This window comes from Sarcophilus harrisii, chromosome 2 (assembly GCF_902635505.1).
Source record: "Sarcophilus harrisii chromosome 2, mSarHar1.11, whole genome shotgun sequence".
NCBI classification, from domain to species: domain Eukaryota; kingdom Metazoa; phylum Chordata; class Mammalia; order Dasyuromorphia; family Dasyuridae; genus Sarcophilus; species Sarcophilus harrisii.
The window spans coordinates 305872406-305894637 of NC_045427.1; the positions used below are offsets into that span (position 1 = coordinate 305872406).

At 40.1% G+C, this 22232-nt stretch overlaps 1 protein-coding gene across 2 annotated transcripts in view; it reads left to right on the top strand.

Moving 5' to 3' along the window:
* Nucleotides 1-1875: 1875 nt before the first annotated feature.
* The window catches only part of LTBP2 (latent transforming growth factor beta binding protein 2), a 183917-nt gene continuing 163560 nt past the window's right edge, over nt 1876-22232 (top strand). The window contains exons 1-2 of one of the 2 annotated variants that reach the window (XM_031952523.1): nt 1876-3175; nt 12253-12323. In XM_031952523.1, coding sequence (XP_031808383.1) covers nt 2721-3175; nt 12253-12323 — 526 coding nt within the window. In that variant the 5' untranslated portion in view covers nt 1876-2720. The remainder of the gene's footprint in view (nt 3176-12252; nt 12324-22232) is intronic. The other variant, XM_012547766.3, reaches the window with a different exon arrangement.

Below are 22232 nucleotides of genomic sequence, written 5' to 3' on the forward strand. Positions count from 1 at the left end.
TTTCTCTGATCAATGGTCATTTGGAGCACCTTTTCATGTGGCCATAAATAATTTCAATTTCTTCATCTGAAAATAGTCTGTTCATATCCTTTGACCATTTATCAACTGGAGAATGAAGTACCTATTATTTTCCAGGCATTGTGCTAAGTTTTGGGAATACGAATATATATATTAAAAAAATTTGACCTCAAAAATTTATTATCTAATAGGGGAAGACAATACAAAAATTCAAAAGAGGCTGGTGGAATAGGTGGCTAGAAAAGGTGCCCAAATAGGGGAGAAATCAGTTAAGTCCAGTAATACAGTAATAATGGGAGGTTCTAAGCAGTCCTTCCTTCTTAGATGGAGGTTTGGGAGTTCGTGTTTCCAACCTCCAATCAGAGATAAAAAGGGTAACGATGAGGTGAAATATCAAGGCTACTGGCATTTTGAGGGTGATAAGGTTTTTCAAAAAAAGTCTGACTTGCTTTAATCTATTATAATGTGCTCTATGTTTCCTTGTACTAGACTTTGGTATTCCAAACCTTCCTAAATTTTTATCACGACACCAGTCCAGCTCCCTCTTTTCTTCTTATTCCCCTCTCTTTAAGTCTTTTAACCCACAATAGTGCATTTCACTATTAAAAAAAATCTCCACTGATTCCTAAATCCCATTTTGGTCTCCTGTGCCTCCTGGCCCCTCAACCAATCTAGGTTCAGAGACCTAATGTTTCCATTTCTTCAGTTTTCTCATCTGTAAGATTTGGGGATGAGACAAAATGATCCCTAAGGTCACTTCTAGCTTTTAAGTCAATTATATTATGAGTGTCTATCCCCTCCTTTTATGAAGGAAAGGACAGTCAACCCATAAATATTTATATGCCTGTAATAATTGTAATAATTACTAGGGATAGCAAGAAAGGCAAAAGGTAATCAATCCTTGCTTTTAGGGAGCTCACAGTCCAATGGGAAAATAACATGCAAGCAACTATGTACAAACAAGATATATAGGTAGGTAGATATATATATATATATATATATATATATATATATATATACATATGGATATACTATAGTATAAATAAGAGATAACCAACAGAGATAAGACATTGTAATTAATTACATATACTACTGTAAGTTCTGGCCAATATTTGCTACCTTTCTTTTTATTCACTGTCTCCCCTGCCTTCTCTCCACCCCTTTGAGCCCCCTATTCCCTTTTTAGAACATGAGTGTCCTTTCTACAATTTATTTTTAAGGGGGGGGGGGAGAAATAAATCCAGAAATAGTTATTTCAAGGTAATGTAACTAGAATTGCACATAAAAGAAACTTATAAGCTAGAAGGGAAATTACATATTCTAAATATGATACAAGGTAGGATATGATAGGTACCACATGAAACATGAATAAAATACCAAGGGAGTTAGTTCAGAGGACAGAGACTTCTAGCTTGTGGGAGTTCAGAGGACATTACTTTCAGCTGGAGAGGGGAAGGAGGATAAAGGAAACCTCATGATTAGGTAGCTTGAATTTTTTCCTCCATTTTGTCACTGACATCTTATATGACTTTGTGGCATTGCAAAAATGGAAATACTCATTCCATCCCTCACTCCAAACAACACATACATCTCTGACTGACTTTAATCATAAGTAGACTGCAGTGATTGAGGGTTCAAAGACTTGAACAGGATCAGATAATGAATTCCTAATGGGAAAGTACTTTGAATTTCTGACTGAATGAATGTTAAGAGTTACAAGGTATGATTGTGGTTGGGTAATCATTTAATACGCTGTAGCTATGAATGAAGAGCTAGATTAATTCCACTAGGGGGCATAACTGTGCAAGTCATCAAAAAGCCCCTTTATGCCCCAGGGGAAGGCGGAAGCAAGAGAGTTCTGGACTGTCCTCCAGCCACGCGCGGCATGTGGCACTAGGCATGAGTAGTCAGCCCTTTTGGAGGAGATTGTAGTTTGCAGTAGTTTCTGAATCTCGGGCTCTGGACCCGTCTAATCCTTTCAAGGTGCGTTCGGGCGCCACCACAATTCTTCACTAGCCCCTGAGAGAGTCCCGGAAAAGTGAGGATCAAAGAAGGAGGAAAAAAAAAAAAAAAAAAAAAAACCAGCCAGGGATGACTAGAACAGGTGAGAGATGCACTTGAACCCACAACCTGCACAGACCCTACTTCCCCTGAGGGCTCTCGGAGTAGGGGACCCGCCTGTTCCCTGCTCTTCAGGGGTTAATCCCCCTCCGCCTTTCCTGCGCTCAGCGGTGCCAAAGTGGGTGTTACTGGAATTCCTCCCTCTCTCCCGTAATGAGGAGGCTGAGCCGTCTCTCCGAGGAGGGGGCAATAGTGTGGATAAAAGAGACTGGGAAAAAAAAGTGGGAGGTTTCCAAAAATAAAACCCTTCAGATCCCCTCCTGAGGTTGCAGTGACAGGGGGAAGAGACCAGCTGTGTGTTCAGAGTGGGCTGGGGGCACAGGGCTTAACGCGAGGTCAAGAACAGGTCTGAATCCGGGAGAATTCTCGATATCCCGGCACCGACCAAATCCTTTCCCCCAAGCTCTTGATCGAGAGGCAGGTTTGGGACCGAAATTGCTGGGTGGAAAGTGAATTTCAAGGCAAGCATCTCCTGCCTGGCGAGACCAGGAGCCTGGGAGCCCGGCGTGCAACTGCTCCGGGCGCTACATGTGGCCGCTGCGGCTAGTTGTCCGCTGAGTTCTTCTTGCCCGAGGCCAATCATGGGAAGCTACTGGAGAAGTTTTCTGCCCTTGACCTTGGCTTTTTTTGTGGGTGTGGGTGATGCCCAGCGGGATCTCGTGGGAAGGTACGAGCCCTCAGGCAGGGACCGGGGCCGCCTTCGGCGACCTGGCGTCAACCACTCCGGTGCGACTGTAGGCAAGGTGTATAGTCTGTTCCGGGACCAAGGAGGGCTTGGTCCAGGTCAGCCTCACGGAGATGTACCTCAGCCGGTTTGGGGACACCTGAGGAACCCAACCGACGGCGAGATCAGGAGGCCTCTCAGAACGCAGCAGACTCGTAGAGTCCCGCCACCTGTACAGATGTCTGCGATTACCCTACGACAACAGAGCCCACCTCTGGCCAGGACTGCCTCTGCTCTCCAGCGCCCTAGGACCGGGCAGAGAGTCCGGGCTGCGCCCCCGCCCCCGCCCTCCTCCCGAGGGCGACTGATGGGGTAAGCCAGAGGGTGTGTGTATGTGCGTGTGTGTGTGTGTGTGTGTGGGTACTTACTACTTTGGGGAAGTTCATTACCAAGATTATACATCACTTTCTATGTATTTATAGGTATATGTTTATTTGTACATGTATGTTGTATGTTTGGATTATATATGCCTCATAAATATCTATATGAAAGAAGCTAGGAAGGAGCAGGTATTGATAGATGTCTAGACACATGGATCTATATCAAGATAGGTAGATCGGTGGTATAATTATCATTTCCTGCCCTTCTCTTCCCGCTTGTTATCGTCCGTTTAAATTGGACACAAACTTTGAGCCGCTATGTGAGAGCTACCCGAGTTTTCGATTTGTCCGAGCTTAGCTTTTTTTATGTCGTCCTCAGTTTCTTCTTCCTCTCTAATTTAACTTTCTTAACCCCGAAGTGTTTGCACACCCGCAATTCAGATGGGGAAATGGAGTTCTGCTCCGGCTAAGAGGAAAAAGTGCACGCAGATCCGGGAGTGTCTCGTTGTAGCGGGCAGAACGAACCAGATGCTGAGGGCTTTCTTTACCGGGATTCACTTCTGTGTGTTGTGCCTGAATCCAGGAGCGGTGGTCCCTGGGGAAGGCGTAGGAAAGGAGAATGGGGACTAGCCTGGGGTGGAGGTAGGGGAAGGAGTGGTCTGGAGGGCGGCACTCGCAGGTGGAGTGCATTGGAAATGTTAGGAAAAGAGACCGACCCTATTCCGGGACTCATTTTCTGAAGGGAAGTTTAGTGTTTGTATGAACTCGTGGGTTTGTCTGAGAATGTTTAAGAGGACTGGATACATGAATGAGACGGAGGTGGGGGAGGGGACGCGGGAAAATTCTTGACTGAGTTTAGGAACTGGAAAGAGGTAGAAGTTTGGAGCGATAGGTTTTAGATTGTGTGTGTGTGTGTGTGTGTGTGTGTGTGTGTGTGTGTGTGTGTGGCTTGTACCCCAGAATATTCTTTGTGAAACTGAGCCATCCCTAAGAAACAGTATATATACTGATAAACACAAATTCCCCTCTTCTCATTCATCTTCCCAATATAACATCTCTCTTTGATTCCTGCCTCCCAATTTCGCTTTCCCTCCAGAAGCTCTGGGTTTCTCCACTACCTCTGCTGGCTAAGTCCTGTGACCTCCTCCTCCTGCCTGGATTGTAAATGCCATAGTACTTTTTGAACAATTGTGTGCCTGGCTAGTGCCTAGAGCTGGGCAGGTGCCTCCTGAGGTGAACTCATGGTTATTGGCAGTGCTGTAGAGAGCAGCAGGGGAAAGGAATCAACTGGCAAAGGACCTCAGCAGTAATGTCCCCATCCCTCTCTCTCTCTCTCTGCCCCTGTATTTTGTACCTTTCATTGGGCCCCAAGGATTGGGTGGACTAAGTCAATGATCTTGATTGTAGTTGTATTTCCATGGAGAACCGCAAACCGTTCTCTGCCAATTGTGCACACTAGAAACAACAACAGCTTGCATAGGTATGTGTCCTAGCTATCTATTTTTCTATCTATACACATGTATAACACATACATACATGATGCAGCTTGCCTATATAGAAGACAATATTTTCAAAAATCAGCTTTGTCCTGCCAGTATAGATATGGTACTCACTTATTTGTTAACAGGATTGTGTGGGATGTTTCTTCTAGTATTTCTTTGTTACATTTTCCTCACATCTTTCAGATAAGTTTCTTCCAAACTTCCTACCACCTACCAGCTCTGGGGCAAGTTGAGTGGGTTGGGAAATGAGAATATGGAATAGGAATTAGAGATAATAGAAAGGTGATTCATTAGAAAACTGAGTATTGAGTCAAGAGGGTCAGGATTTGAAGCTTAGCCATACAAACATATATGATTTGGAGTTTCACTTAAACTCTTTGGGCCTCAGTTTTTTTCTCTGTAAAATGAGGGAGGTAGAAAGGATATATCTATTACTATTGCCTCATTTTTTTTCCAGATGAAGACATTTAAGGCCTAGAGTGGCTAGCTCCCCACCTCACCCTTTCCACAGGGTACATAGAGTGTGGTCCTGGAGTCAGGAAGACCTGAGTTCAAATGCAATCCTAGACACTTACTAACTGTATGACCCTGAGCAAGTCACTTAATTCTGTTTGTTTCAGTTTCTCATCTGGAAAACGAGCTAAGAAGGAAATGGCAAATGACTCCATTTTCTCTGCCAAGAAAACCTCAAATGGGGTCACAGAGAGTTGGATATAACTGAGACAATTCAACAACATACTAAAACAATAATATCTGAATCAATATTGATAATCCACATTGGTTCCCCCCTGCTCCTATCTCTGACTCTTCTCCATGTAGCCAGTAGACATTTAGATAGTATAGCTTTTAAAAGCAGATTCATGTTTCTCCTCATGATTTTTACTAATAACAAAGTTTTTGCGTGTGGAATGAACTTCCACAAATTCAATAGTTCCAAAAATATTTCTTAAGCACCTATATGGTGCTTAAGAATTTCAAAGATGCAACAAGATATAGCCCTTGAGGCTTTCACAAATTAGTGGGAGTATGATGTTTACAGGTGACTACAGTAAAAATTAATATATGAAAAGGAGAGGTCTAAGCAGAATAGAGAGATCTGAGGTAGAAAAATCACTTCAAGCTTGAGGAATGCCCTGAGGATGCCAAAATGTTTGAGTTACAGATCACAGACCTGTAAATCTAACAGTAGATTTAGGAGAATGCAACAAAAACTTTCAAAGACAACAAACATTGCCAATGGCCTTTGAGAAATGACCCTTTTTGTTCTTTAGGAGAAAATGCTATAGGAGTTCAAGGAAAGGATTGAACACTATGAACTGGAATCATTGAGAAATAGTTGAGAGAGGGTGGGACTTGAGTTAGACCTTAAAGAAAGGGAAGGATGTAAGTGAAGGGGAGAGGAAATAAATTCCACAAAGGGGTGATGATATCAGTAAAAGTACACAAGTGAGAAGACCAATCTAACTAAAGCAAGAATCAGTCAGCTGATAACTATTTGATAAACACTACGTTAAACATAAAGAATAGCAAAAGATAGTCAGTCCTCTCAAGACCATTGTAATATGTGAAGGGAGACTATATTCTAATAACTATGACAGAAAAATTAAAAGCAATATAAATTGGAGATACTTTCAGAGAAAAAGAACAAGCATTCTTGGAATCTGGGAGAGATTTCCTGTAGAGGGTGGGATTTTAATTGAGACCTGAAGAAAGCCATGAAACAGAGTGAGGAGGGAAAGTATTCTAGGCATGGGGGACCAAAAATGAAAATGTCCAGAGTTTGCAGTGTCTTGTGCAAGGAAGAACAAGGAGGCAATGTGACTGGATCACAGAATGTGTGTGTATGGGTGTGTGTGTGTGTGTGTGTGTGTGTGTGTGTGTGTAGTGACTAAAGGTGAAATTGTGCATGTAGTGGGGAATAGGCTGAGCAGATAGTTGACAGCTTGTGGCACACTAAAGAGTTTGGACTTCGTCCTTTATAAACTGGACACTTCTTGCAAATTTGGGAGTAGGAAAGTGACATATGGGATAGCTAGGCGATACTGTAGATAGTGTCAAGTTTAGTGTCAAGAAGACTCATCTTCCTGTGTTCAAATCTGGCCTCAGCCACTTACTAGATGGGTGATCCTGGAAAAGTCATTTCACCCCCTTTGCCTCAATTTCCTCAACTGTAAAATGATTTGAAGAAGGAAATGGCAAATCCCTTCAATATTTTTGCCAAGAAAACCCCAAATGGGTTCAAGAAGAGTTGGACACAACTAAAATGACTGAATAGCAACAACAAAAGTGATTTGTTAATGGTACTTTAGAAAAATTTATCTGATGCAGTGAATGTATACATATAGAGTGACTTCATGTAAAGTGTGGTCAATCCACTATTTAAAGTATCTCCCATGTACACAGGGACATAAGCTATCAGCCTTTTCTTCTTGGTAAAGAAGAAGGCTTTTAACTCCCAGTTCTAGTCTATCACTCTCTACTGGCCTGTGGGGGCCTGAGTGGAGGGATCTTGTTACTTCATCTATCTTCCCCATCCAATGGAAAGAGATAAGGAGTCAGAGATTCTGTTTTAACATGTTCTGTCAGACTCTGTGTGATCTTGAGAAGGTTGCCATTCCCCTGGACCTTCTTTTCTTCATCCGCAAAGGGAGCTTGTTTTAGACTAGATTTCTAAGGTTTCTTCTAATTCCAAGTCTTTGATACTTTGTTCCTATGTCCACTGTGAATAATGATGGAGAGACTGGTTGATCAATGTTTGCCCCTAGCTACTTAGCATTGAAATCTAAGTGCCATCCGGTGGTGAAATTGGGAACTACCACGCTCTCTCACTTGGTTGATCTGCCCAAGAAGTAATATTTGGTTACTTTTGAATTTTGGAGATCATCTCGTCCGGTCCCCTCATTTAGAGAGAAGGCAACTGAGGTAGATGAAGTAATCTACGGCAGAATCCCACAGTTCAAAAGTGATACAACAAATGATTGAATAATCTAGATCTCTGGTTTATCATATCTCTATCATAATTCTATAATCCGTGGTCAGAACCAGAGACTGAGCAGCCTGTAGAAACCTTACTAAAGGGATGAATTTGCTCTAACAAGTGTGGAGTATGACTAACAATTAAGCAGCTCCGTGGTGCAGCAAATAGAGTACTCAGCTTGGAATCGGGAACTCATCTCCACAAGTTCAAATCTGGTCTCAGATACTTATTAGCTGTGTGACCTTGGTCAATTAACCCTGTTTGTCTGTTTTCTCATCTGTAAAATGAGCTGGAAAATAAAAAGCTCAGCTTTGACATCAGGGCTTCTAAAACTTTTTCTTCTCACAAACCCTTCTTACCTGGGAAATTTTTCTATGACCCTAGGTACATAAAATAGATATATAAATTAAAAAAAAATTTTGTACATATCTAACATTGGCCAACTTTCTTTCTTTTTCCAAATACACATAAAGTAGTTTTCAACATTCATTTTTGTAAGATTTTGTATTCTAATTTTTTTCTCCCTCTTTCCCTTCCTTATCTCCCCCTCCCCAAGCAATTTGATATAGGTTAAACATGTACAATCCTTCTAAACATTATAAATAATACATTTACTAATAATAAATCATAAACAAACTTATTTCAAAATAATTCTTAAATGTATATAATTTTATCATTTATTAAAGATGAAAACAATTTGCATATTATATTTTTACATAATTAAATCTTTATTTGATACAGCAGTTCAAAGAATATTCAGAAACCTTTTATTGTTGTCAAATTTTTCAAGTTCCTCATATTCAGTTACATGACCCCAATACAATGTTGTGACCCACAGTTTAAGAAGTTTTCTTATACGTGATGCCTTTTGTAAGTGTTCACGGCCAAATTTGAATTGAGGTCCTCCTGTCTCCAGGCCAGTACTCTACTGCACCACCCAGCTGACCCAGCATGATACATTTCCTGATCTTCCCCGGCTATTTCATTCTCCCTCAAAATTAAAATGTAATTATGCAGTATACAGTAATTAGCTTTCATATAGCATTGCAAGATTTGCTAATTATTCTGAATATGTTATCTCATTTGGTTTTCACATTACCCACTGAAGTAAGTGGTACTATTATCTCCATTTTACACATGAAGAAACTGAGACTAAGAGATTTAAAAGATTTGTCCAAGTTTCTAAGGTAGGATTAATACTCAGGTTTTCCTTGATTCCATGTCTAATCCATTCACCACCTAGCTGCCTCCAAATGTATTATCTCTCCCATTAGATATAAAATGTACATTTCTTGAGAGCAGGGATTGTTTCATCTTTGTCTCTGTAAACCAAGCAATTAACATGGGGCCTAGGTGCTTAATAAAAGCTTATTGATTTATTATGGTAAGCAAAGACAGTAGTAATTACTTCTTATTCCCTCTCAATTCATTGATGCTCTGTTATCTGCTTCAGGGGGCTTACTGGGCCAAATTTGTTCTTCCTCAAATGTAAGAACATAAATCTTGTGAACCTGGATCAGACCCATGGTGCATCCATCCAGCTTAGTATTTCATCTCTGATGGGACCATTGAAAAGTAGGCTATCAAAGGAAATGACCATTCTCCCTAATGCAAATCCTGAAGGCATATTTCCTATGTTATCAGCATTTAATAAGAGAGGGATATTTGGCCCCAGTACACTTCTCAGAATGGATTTTGTGCTATTCACAGCCCTTTGCTCCCATCCATCCACCACTTCTATGTCCTCAGTGTCCACAAACCCAATTCTGTTTGTTCTCACTGACCTCACTGACACACTTTGTAATCATTAAAAAAGGACAGGGATCTATAAATGGGATAGTTAGGTGGTACCATAACGCAGAGTGCTAGGCCCAGAGTCAGGAAGATTTGAGTTCAAATCTCACCTCAAACAGTTATTAGCTATGTGATCTTGGTTAAGTTTACCCTCAATTTCCTCATCTCTAAAATGAACTGGAGAAGGAAATGGCAAACCATTCCAGCCTCTTTGCCAAAAAAGCCCCAATGGGGTCATGAAGAATCAGACGTGACTGAAGAATAGCAACAATCTGCAGATTCTCTCCTCTTCCCCTCTTTTCCCCCTCTACTCAGTTCCTAGAAATTCTGGAAGGGTTCTAGGGTCTTTTTTCCAAGTATTGGAAGGCAGCACTCAGGAATAGGTGTGATTGACCTATCACCCTACTTGATTTTCCTGGAATAGGTTTTGGTGATGAAAGAAGAATGCTGGAGGGCATGAAGCTTCTGGAAGAGGCAAGTGCTAGGAATGTCTGATCCAGGAAGGTTGAGCTATGGGCCAGAGGGGTGACTTGGCTGTAGGGGACATTCCTGGAGCTCCCTGGGTGGTAGCTCCCCATAATATTAGTTCAGAAGGCCAGAAATGGGTTTCCTTTTTTTGTTATTGATTTTTTTTAAGTGAAAGGAATTTATTTTGAATTGTTTGTGAGGCTCCAAAAACCACATAGGCTTTGGGGTCCACTCAAATGTCAAACAAACTCCTAAGTGGGACCAGATGCTCCCCCCATGCTGCCCACAGAGGTTTAAAAGTGGCCACCAGTCTCAGCTCTTCCTTTTGGAAGAGCTCTAAACTCTAAACTCCTCATCTCAAGTTCTGATCTATCTTCCACTAAACTCTTAGCTTCCCCTTCTCTAGTATAGGCTTCCTCACTTCTAGCTCTGGAATAAGTATCTCTAGTGTCATCCTCACTCTAATCCATCTATCCATCTTCTAGTCTCATCCTCACTTCTAATTCCTTCATCTTTTCTGCTCCCGTGTACCTGAACAAGTTGGAAGATAGAAAGGACTTCAGTTTCTTTGTTAATCTTCATCATCACTTAGTTTAGAGGAAGAATCTATCCTTCTCCTCTATAAAATAAACATGCAGATCATTCATTTTATGATTTTCCCACTCTAATCCATTCTACTACTTTGCACATGATCTCATTCTTCATTCCATCTCTTTATCCCATTTTTCTTCACTTCTGAAATCTGTACTTCTTCAATCTTCACTTCTCTATTGCCTTCTTCTATCTCTTGTATCTCTGATCTTCTGAGACAATTCTTCTGTCCATTTCAAGCTTTTGGAATTGAAGCTCTTTGTATTGAATGTCTAATGCTTTTGTAGGAAGTTTGTCCAAAACCTAGGAGACATATTTGTGGAGTACCTGCTGACTGTTATGGATCTCAAAGCATCAGTCAGTCAACAAACATTTTATAAGTGTGTACTATGTGCCAAGCATAAAGTAACTGTGGTAGGGTGTAGGGTAAGGAGGACACTAGCAACTAGGGAAATTAGGAAAAGCTTCATTATAAAGTATTTGCTCATTCAGTCACCTAAGCACACCACCCTTCATAAGTCTGGGAACACTTATATTCTGCAGTTCTGAAACATACTTAGAAAGCCTTTGTCAAGTTGACTATCTGGAGTTGAACGTCCTGGTGAACATCACCTAGGTCCCTAAGTCATATTTATAGTATGGCACCCAAAAATGACTATTAGTGATGATCAGTGTTGATATTAAAGGCCAATTTACTTTTGTACAAATCAAGACCAAAGAGACCTTAGGGCAGAGGTTAAAAACCTGTGAACTTTTATTTAATACTTTGATTCCTTTGTAATCTTACATATTTTATTTTATGTATTTAAAAAGGCCTTATGCTAAAAAGGGGTCCATAGGTTTCATCAGACTTCCAAAAGAGTAGGTTTGTTTTATCCATCTACCAAATGGGTTCATGATATTAAAAGAAAAAGTTAAGAACTGCTTGCTTTGAGGGAACTTCTTTTGCCCAAAGCAACCCATAGTCTCTGGTCCAGTCCTGGGTTTTAGGGATTTAGGCCTGTTGCAAAAGAATCCCTTACTCCACATAGCAAGACCAAAGTCAAGGAACCCTTTCCCTACTGTGATAATTGCTTCCTGATTCAGAGTGCTTCTTTAGAGAAATCCTCCCTCCCTCCCTCCCTCTCTCCTTCTCTCCCTTCCTTCTTTCCTTCCTTCCTTCCTTCCTTCCTTCCTTCCTTCCTTCCTTCCTTCCTTTCTCCCTTTCTCCCTTCCTTTCTTCCTTCCTTCCTTCCTTCCTTTCTCCCTTTCTCCCTTCCTTTCTTCCTTTCTCCCTTCCTCCCTTCCTTCCTTCCTTTCTCCCTTTCTTCCTTCCTCCCTTCCTTCCTTCCTCCCTTCCTTTCTCCCTCCCTTTCTCCCTGCCTCCTTATCTCCCTCCCTTCCTCTCTTCCTTCCTCCCTTCTTCCCTTCCTCCCTCCCTTCCTTCTTTCCTTCCTTCCTTCCTTCCTTCTCATATTTTTACATAGGTCTTTATTGTGTTATCCCCATGAAATAAGCACCTCAAAAATCCAAATCATGGTTTCTATTGCTTTCCCATTTCCTTGTCCCAGCTTTTTATGGCATAATGCCCCTATACAGTGGGTAAAATTTGATTGACATGCCCCAAACAGGTCAAAGGTATGCTGCTTGAGAAGGAAACAGCAATGGAAAAGGGATATGGGTTATTTAAAGCTGGGCACTATCCTCAGGCAGATATTCCCAGAATGCCTTTTTCCTAATACCATTATAATCATGCAGGAGGAACGTCTGCGGGGGACGGTGCTGCCCAGGATGGACGACTGCCAACAGCACCAATCAGTGCATCAAACGTGAGTTGACCCCAATTCTCCTAAGCAGGACATTCCTGAGCTTGTGGGAAAACTGTGTTCCTTAACTTTCTAGTACTTTACATCCTACTCCCTTCCAAAGGAATTTTGGGGGATGGGGTTAGAAGGGCACATTTTAAAATATTTTCATTTGAAAAAAATGAATGTGCATATTACATTCTTACTATGTGTTTTAAAAGGCCCCAAGTTCTAAAGTTATAATTTCACCTTCAGCACTTAAAATTCTTATGTGATATCTTTGACCAGGTCCTTTTCAAGTACTTGTTTCTAGGCTTCCAGAACTAGCATGCAATCAGATTTCTTGAATATTCCTTCCTCAGATGTCCATTGTTCCTTTGTAATTTATGAAAAATGGCTATTGTTTTAATTCACTGAACAGGAGGGCAGAAGAAAGCATCTATGAAGCTGAAAGTATCCTAATGTTGGGCTTTGACCAGAATCCAAGTCCTGGTTCTGACTCTTATTGGCTATGTGACCCTAGAAAAATTCATTTACTGCTCTGTGTCTCAGCTTTTTATCTTTAAAAGAGAGATAATATAAAACCCTATATTGTAGTATTATTGTGAAGAGGATGGTTTGCAAACTTTAAAACAAATGAGTTATTATTACGGCTTTCTTGACAATTCTTCCTTTAGAACTGCTGCTAAACAAATGCCCACGATTGGTTGGTGGGAGTGGGGTGGATGGGAGTGGAGGAATAAATAGGGTGAATTCGAACAAAAGAAAGATCATAAAATCATAGATTTAGAGATTAGAAAATTGAGGTCCAATGAGATTGTCAAAAATTCTAGTTAGAATTTGAATTCAAGTCCTCTCACTTTAATTCTACTGTACTCTCTCTAAAACATATAATCTCAACTGGGCCCTTAGTGTCATAAGGCAATCCTTTTATTCTCTTATTTGATTTCTATCCTCCCCACAGAGTTTATTCAACCTTTCCTTATCTCCCTCACGCACACCTTCTTTCAGTTGAGGGCCTTGCCTTCCACTTTACTGAGAAAATATTAACCCTGGGGTTAATTTGTGCCCACACACATACACACACTCTTCCCTCCATGATATATCACCTAGAAGTAAATGAATCTAAAAGTTCCTGGCTATATAATTTATTAATAATATAATTAATAATCACAAAGGCATAATTATTTATGCTTTAGTCATTTGAATGTCAGAGTGATCTCTAATCATCACTGTAATTATTGATAACTTCTTGGAAATACAGTTTATTTAAGGTATCAAGTAAAATCCCTCCTCTTCATCATACATACATACACACACATACCTTAAATAAACTGTATTTCCAAGATGTTAAAGTAGTTTTATAAGGAAAGAAGATCCCTCCATGTTTTTCTCTGGGAATTTTCATTGTGGGATCTCTTTCAGCAGGTGATCAGTAGATTCTTTCCATTTCTTTTTACCTCTGATTCTAGAATTTCAGGGCAGTTTTCCTCAACCATTTCTTGCAAATGATGTTGCAACTCTTTTTTGTTGATTATGACTTTCAGTCAATCCAATTAATTTTAAAATTATCTCTCCTGGATCTATTTTCAGGTCACTTGTTTTTCCAGTGAGATATTTCAAAATGCAATTTTTTCATTCTTTTGGTTTTGTTTTATTGTTTGATTTCTTATAAGGTTATTAGATTCCATTTGCTCAATTCTAATTTTTAAGGCATAGTTTTTCTCAGTGAGTTTTTGTATCTCCTTTTCCATTTGAACAATTCTAATTTGTAAGGAGTTTTTTTCTTTGGTGAATTTTTGTGCCTTTCCCCCCATTTGGAAAATTTTGCTTTTTAAGGCATTTTTCTCCTTATTGACTTTTTGCCTCTTTTACCTCTTTTACCATTTGGCCTAATCTGTTTTTAAGGTATTATTTTCTTCAGCATTTTTTTTTTGGTGTGTTTCTTCTTTATCAGACTGTTGACTCATTTTTCATGGATTTTCTTCCATCATTCTTATTTTTCTTCCCACTTTTTCCTCTACTTCTCTTACTTGAGACCAGCTCTTCCCTGGTCTCAGACCAATTCTTTTTTTTTTTTTTTTAAGAGGCTTAAGAAGTAGGAGCTTTAAATTTGTTATCTTCTGAGTGTGTGCTTTAATCTTCCTTGTCACCATAGTAACTTTCTATGGTTAGAAATTTTTTTCTGTTGTTTGCTCATCTTCCCAGTTTTTTCTTGACTTTTAACATTTTGTTAAATTAGAATTCTGCTTTTAGGATAGAAGGTGTACAGTCCCAAGCTTCTGGAGTTTTGTGCAGCTATTTCAGAGGTACTTTTTGGGACTTGAATGTTTTAAGTTCTTCCAAAGTGGTATGATCTAAGGAGAGGTGAGTTTACTACTCTCCTGCTCTCTGCTCTGGTCTGTGGGTGATCAAAAGCACTCTTTTCTGCCCTGGAACTATGAGGAAGGTCCCTGCTCCATAATGGTTGCAAGCTCTGGTGTGCCAGGGCTCCTTCTTGCCCTGGGACTGCCACTTAGGACTACAAACTGGATTCAAGTTGAACAAAGGAACAGAGTATTGTTGCTTTGCCAGTACCAACAAAAAGACTTCTATGATCTCTTTCTGATAAGTTATTTGACTCTTTTACAATATATGGGCTGAGACCTCCTGAAGCAGTTGCTGCTGATTCTGTGGCTCCCAAGACCTACTCCAGGTTTGCTGGGGCCAGGTCTATGCTGACATAACCTGCGCTGAATTGTGGTCCATTCTCACCCAGGTGCAACAGACTTTCCTGCTGACTTTATAAGTTATCTTTGGCTGGAAACTTATTTTGCCCCATCTTTTTGTGGGTTCTGCTACTTTGAAAATTGCTTTATGGCATTATTTAAAGGTGTTTGGAGGGGCTTTAGGGACAATATTCTCTGCATTTTTTCTCAAGCCATTACTCAACTATATTTCTCCAGATTTACTTCTCATATTTTCTTTATAATGTTTCTTCATAAAATATAGTTGACAGATCTCCTAAGGAAGAAAATTTTCCTCATTCTCTTTTTGAATTCTCTCTCATTTCTCTCAAACTATCTTCATTAACCCTTTTCTCAGTTTTTCAACAAACTTCCAGTTTCAACTGCCAATATTAAACATTGTATTTGGCTTGTTATAGTACAATACTAGTAACTAGCATCTGTAGGAGAGGCCTTTGAAATGGGTGTTAAATTTCTCCTTCGAGCCAAAATCTTTCGGTCCTCTGAAAATCATTTGGAAATATACCAAATCTATATATTACATTGATATTAAAATACATAAGATACATGTATCATAATGCAAAACATTTGACTGGTTTTTAAATGAGAAAAAATATGCTTGCAATAGTAATAATTTGTTCAGGCTTGTCCAATTCTTCATGAACTCATGGACCATAGCAGATCATTGCTGTTCATGAGGTTTTCTTGGTAAAGATAATAAAGTGTTTTGCCATTTCCTCCTCCAGTGGATCCAGGGTTATCTTCAATTGTCTTGATCTATATTTTGCCACTGGACCCAAATGGCTCTGGAAAGGAAAATGAGGCAGGGGACCTTGCTCAGCCCTCCCTCACTTCAATCCAATTCACTTGCATGTCATGGCATCACCTCCCTGATGTCATGATCCTCCTGGAAAATGAAGGACAAACAATAATTTTTGTCAGTAAAGCTAGCCCACAAATTGGAATTGATCAGTTAGAAGACTCCTTCCTCCCTTCTTTCCTTCCTCCCTTCTTTCCTTCCTCCCTTCTTTCCTTCCTTCCTTCCTTCCTTCCTTCCTTCCTTCCTTCCTTCCTTCCTTCCTTCCTTCCTTTCTTCTTCCCTCCTTTTCTCCCTCTGTCCACATAGAGTGTCATACTCTTACCAACAAACAGATGCTCTTAAAAGCATTTTTTTTTCACCTTTGGACCCTCCCAAGATATCTTGAGCTTTACTGGCTAGATTGCTTTCTTAAGGTCTAGGCCTCAGACCAAAACCCATCTGATTCTAACTGGTCACCAAAAGGTCCTAGATCAATGCCTAGAGGTGTTGTTTGGGTCCTGATTGACTCAGATTGAATGTAAGTAGCAATCATTTTAGTTTTGGTCCTGAGGATCTTCCCCTCCCAGATTCATTTATTTATCTAGATTTCTTTGGACTGGGTGAAAGAGGAGATTCTTTGCCTCAGTTGCTACCTATCCTTAATCATTGAATAGGTATAGCCTCAGGGAAACTGAGACCGTTGAAGACTTTAGCTTAAAAAGGCCAAAGTCTCCCCTTGCATCATGAGCTGTCTCCAATCGTCCTGGAGACTGCATCCAGTGGAGGGGAAAGTGAGGCAGATGACCTTGCATAGCTCTCCCTCACTTAAATCCAATTCACTTGCATGTCATGCCATCCCCTCCCTCATGTCATGGTCTTCTTCAAGAACAAAGGACAAACAAGCAAACAGAGCTTTAGTGACTTGTTCAGAATCACATAGGTAAGGTGAGATTTAACTCAGATATTCCTGACTCCAGGCCCAGCACTCTATCCACTGAGCCTCTAATAGTAACCAAAAAAGAAAAATACATTTAATAACAGTCAAAAATACATTATGTATAATTCTACTATGTAGCTGAAGGAGTAACTCTGGCAACTTTACAATTTAACCTATTTAACATGAATTGTTGAATTATCCTAATTCTATTTTTATTTATTAATCTTTCTCTCTATCTAAATTGATTGACATTATAAACTCATTAAGATCTTTTTTTAACTTCAACAGCTTGTCTCATTATCCTAGGGGATTCAATGGCTGAGATTCTAGGCAATAAAGATAATGCCTCTTAAGTTAGCCCTTCCTCTGATTTGGCAACCTCTTTGGTCCTAGGCAAAATTATGGGCTTCTAGATGCAGTGTCTGCTTCACTTGGACCAATACCTCAAGGAGGAGCTCTCAAGGCTGAATGGGAAGCAAGCTGGGCTTCCACATTCTGAAACTATTGTTCAATGTAAACCATTTTCTTTATGGTACTGTTTAATAGTTCTTTTGTATTAACCTATGACTTGTTTCATTTCTTGTCACCATGGGTTTTCATCTCGTTTCACTTTCTAATTTCTTCTTCAATTGAGCCATATTCTGTTAAATTTTGTTATACCTGATTATCAAATCTCTGTTTCAAATTTCTCTGAAAAGTTATTTAGCAAGATCTTTTCATTTTGCTTCAGTTTTTTTTTTGCTTCAATTCTTGATAACAAACTCAGGCTTCATACTGTTGCTTATTTATCGATATTGGTTCTTGACTGGATGCTTTTAAATTAAAAAATACAATATTTAAAAAAAATTTATTATAGCTTTTTATATACAAAACATATGCATGGGTAATTTTTCAACACTGACCCTTGCAAAACCTGTTCCAACTTTTTCCCTCCTTCCCCTTCCCCCCTCCCCTAGATGGCAGGTAGACCAATACATGTTAAATACAATATATGTATACATACTTATACAGTTATCTTGTTGCACAGGAAAGATGGAATTTAGAAAGAAGGTAAAAATAACTTGAGAAGAAAAAAACAAAAATGCAAGCAAACATTAACAGAAAGAGTGGAAATGTTATGTTGTGGTCCATACTCATTTCCCAGTATTCTTTCTCTGGGTGTAGCTGATTCTGTTCATTACAGATCAATTGGAACTGATTTGGATCCTCTCATTGTTGAGGATATCCACATCCATCAGAATTGATCATCATTGTAGTATTATTGTTGAAGTGTATATTGATCTCCTGGTTCTGCTCTTTTCACTCAGCATCAGTTCATGTAAGTCTCTCCAAGACTCTCTGTATTCATCCTGCTGGTCATTTTTTATAGAACAATAATATCCCATAACATTCATATACCATAATTTACAATATTTTATTTTCCCACAATTACATGTAAAAATAATTTTAACATGCAGTTTTTTTAAAGCTTTAAGTTCCAAATTCTATGTCTCCCTCCCTTTCTGAGATGGTAAACAATCTAATATAGATTATACATGTTTATTGCATCCTCATTGCCAAACCTGATGGTTGTCTCTCAGTCTATCTCCTTCTTAGCGTCTCACTAATAACTGATGCCATGAGTCATCCTTTTCTCCTGGATACTCTCTTTTATATTGATTTTTGTTGATACTGCTCTTTCCTAGTACTTTCCCTACCTGTCTGGTTGATTGGTGCTGTCTTCTGTCTCTTCTGCTGTGTCTTCATCCTCATCATATGCTCTAAATACAGGTGTACTCTAAAATTCTACTGTTCTCTCATATTCTTTCTTTCCACCTGCTTTCTTGGTGTATCATCTTTCCTTGTAGGTTTATCTTCCTGCAAAGATTATTCTTAGCACTATGCATCTAGTCATAGTTTCCAGCAATGGTGATGGTGATGATGATGATGACAATGGTGATGTTATTGATGATGATGTCCAACTGTTTTTGGACATTTTGAAGTGCAACTCTCAAACTCAATATATCCAAAACATCATCTTTTCCCCAAAGCTTCCCCTTTCCTTAAGTTTCCTATTTCCATCAAGGTCACTACCACCCTTTTACTTCACATTTCCAATCAGCTGTCAAATCTTACTGATTCTACATATATAATCTCACATACAGCCCCTTTTCTCCACTCACATAATGACCACTCCAGTTCAAAGCCACATCAACTCACAATTAGAGAGTGCTTCTTCTTCTCCTTGTCTCTTTCTATGCTTGGATACATGGGATTAATCTGCTTATTGACTGTCATCTCTGACTGCATCTAGTTCCTTTTTCATTCTCAGCTCTTATCCAGATGATATGAAAAGGGGGAAAAGTTGCTTGAAGCTAATCATAGGAAGACAAAAGTCTTAGATGATTCAGGAGAGCTGGAGTGTGGAGAGATCAAAGAGTCATGGGGGAAAAAAATATCAGAACTTTGGAGCTGGAAGGGACTTCAGAGATCAATTAGTCCAACCTTCTCATTTTAAAAATGAAGGAATTTAGGGTAGAGCAGCAAAGTGATTTTTCAGTGGCTACAAATGTGGCAAGTAGTAAAGTCAGGGCTTAAAAAAGTCAGGGCTTAAAACTACCCCCTCTGCTACTGTATCTGCAACATGATAAAGAAAGTTGGGTTGGTAAAGTCACTTTGGTCCTTACCGGAAAAAAGAGCCTTTTGGAAAGGATAGTTTGGTTGTGAATGGGGCACTGCTAGGAGTCAAGATGAAGAAGTGACAGGATGCCTTGGCTTTGACAGGAGCAGGATTTCTTCCAGTCTTCCTTGTCCATTAAATGGGTCCATCCAAGCCTGGATTTCCAGACTAGGCATTTGAATCCTAGAGAAATTCTCATTATTTAAGCATGCTTGTAACTTTCTAGCTTTACCATTTGCCATAATGGAGTTTCAACACTGGAAATATTGGTTTGATGTCACTGAAGAATATTGACAATAAGGGGTGTGTGTGTGTGTGTGATCCATTTTTCCTATTAACTCCTTTTTTCTGACCCTTCTTTTCTTCATGTCTTCTCTTCCCAATCTTAACCCTAGATTTTAAGCCTGGCAGGTCTTCTGGAGACAATTGCCTGTAGGTGTCATCTCTGTGTATGGTTTCCCACTTGTAGTCCACTTGTACACTGGTGGAATATTTTCTAATTAGCTGATCCTGATGCTGTTTGCTTGTTGCTATTTTGCTGCTAATGAGTCTAATGGGAAACACGTGGGGGTTGAAGCACTTACCCAAGACTAACTGACTATGTCCTGAGTGCCTTAAGATGTAGGGCTCTTGGATCCACGCCGAGTCAGCTGGCTCTCTAGTCTGCTCACGTCCCATTGCTGCTTCCTTCTCTCCATCCCACCTCCTCCCAAGGAGACTCCCATTGCCTGGGAATGTTAATGATTCCTTCATGCCAGTTTCACACATGTGGGGTGACTCCCAAGGGTGTGTGTGTCAGGAGCTGTGTATGAAGTTCCCTCCTATAAAATGGGATCTGGCTTCAATCCTCATACCACCACCCCTCAAATTTTAAATACAATAGAACAGTGAGTTCTTAACCTGGTCCTTTTCAAATACCTGACTAACAAGGCCAACTAAGCATTAGAGAAATGGAGAAGTTTCAGTGCTTACTGATACTCTCCACAACCAAGTTCTCTCTCACATGTCAGTTAGTCTGTTCTTCTCTCTTTCCATCTATCTGTATGCTCACCTACCTTGGCCCCTCTCCCTATGCCCCCAGCTTTGGTTACTCCCCTGCAGGTGTAGATGATGATACCCCAGCTCTTTCCTTAACTCCCATGCTATCTCTCCATCTGGGCCTCTGTCTCCTTCTGTGGGTTTTTGTATCTGTCTTTCTTTCTGTGAGTTTGCCAGTTCTGAAGAGAGATTTATGTGTTTGTGTGCCTGAAGAGACAGCTGACTTGTTGAGCCTGCTGAATGTGGCTCTGAAATGGGGAAAGGCTGAATGGGTTATGGGTGAATTGGGATGAAGATGGAAATGGGGAGCAATGTACTGTTTATAGCTGTTGCTTTTGGAAGGACTTCCAGACTTCATGGGGGTCTTTTCCCTCTCCCCCTATAGTGGGGTGTTTTTGTGCCTGTGGAGAATTTCCCTGGAAGTCTTTTGGACTCTGGGAGCTGTACTATAAGCAACCAGTTTCACTGGGTGAGTTTTTGGGAAAACAGCAGACAGAGCCCCTGCAACTTGTTGGGAAGGATCTTTGTGCAGAATTCCCTAGAGGTACTTGGGTTTTTGGCAACTGGAAGGCTCAGATTAATGAAGTTCAGACTATTCTGAGGTGGGGAACCTTCTCACATCTCAAGTCCAATCTGCCCTTGTAATAATATACATATTTATGCACAAATACATGTGGACACATAAACATACATATACATATACACATATACATGGACATATACGGATACACACACAGACACATACACATAAATATATCTTTTATAAGAGTAGAACAGAGGGATAGTAGAAAGATGGCTAGGAGGAGCAAAATTTCCTCCAATGGTAGCTAGGAGGTGCAGTGGATAGAGTGCTGGGCCTGGAGTCAAGAAAATTCATCTTCCTGTGTTCAAAACTTGCTTCAGACACTTCTTAGCTGTGTGACCCTGGACAAGTAACTTAACCCCATTTGCCTCAGTTTCCTCATCTGTAAATGAACTGGAGAAGGAAATGGCAAATCAGTCTTGTGTTTTTGCTAAGAAAACCCCAAATGGGGTCATAGAGAGTTGGACATGACTGAAACGAGAGGAAAGGAAGTGTGGTCCTGAATCTTGGATCCACTGGGAGCAAGAGATATGGCATCTTGTTCTCTCTGTACCCTCTACCTCTAAAGACTCTGCTAGTCCTTGAAATCTTATAATGAAATCTTATAATAAAGATATATTTTCTTTCTCGACTCCTTCCCAAATGCTTGTTAGGGACAAGTCTTTGTGCTGCTTCTCCTGGCTTCCTTTGCATCTCCCTTTCTGGGGTAGCAAGTTTGACCATCCTTGGGTATCTGAGCTCTGTAAGATTTAGGAAAGTATGGATTAGTCCATTGGATTGCAATTTTAAAGCTAGAAGAGACGTTATGACCATCTTATCTAATCCTCTCATTTTACAGATGAGAAAACCAAGGCCCATACATAGTTCTAGTGTGATCTAAATAGTTGATGAAAAGTCACATAGGAGTAGGTGGCAGAGTTGGAATTCAATTCCAGGTCACCTGGCACTAATTCCAGTGTTCTTTCCACTGTCCCAGGCTGCCTTTAAGTTGAATGTGTGACTTCATCTGTCTTCCTTCCCTTAGCCCTTTTGCCTGGGGAACAGATACATTTTGTGGCACTTAAGTTTGGCACCTCTCAACCAGCGAAGAAGTTCTGTCCTCTCTGCACTGCCTAGGGATCTAGGGTGAAGATTCCCAAGTCCCAATCCTTTCCCACATTCCTAAGGTTACTTAGGATTTAAGGGCACCAT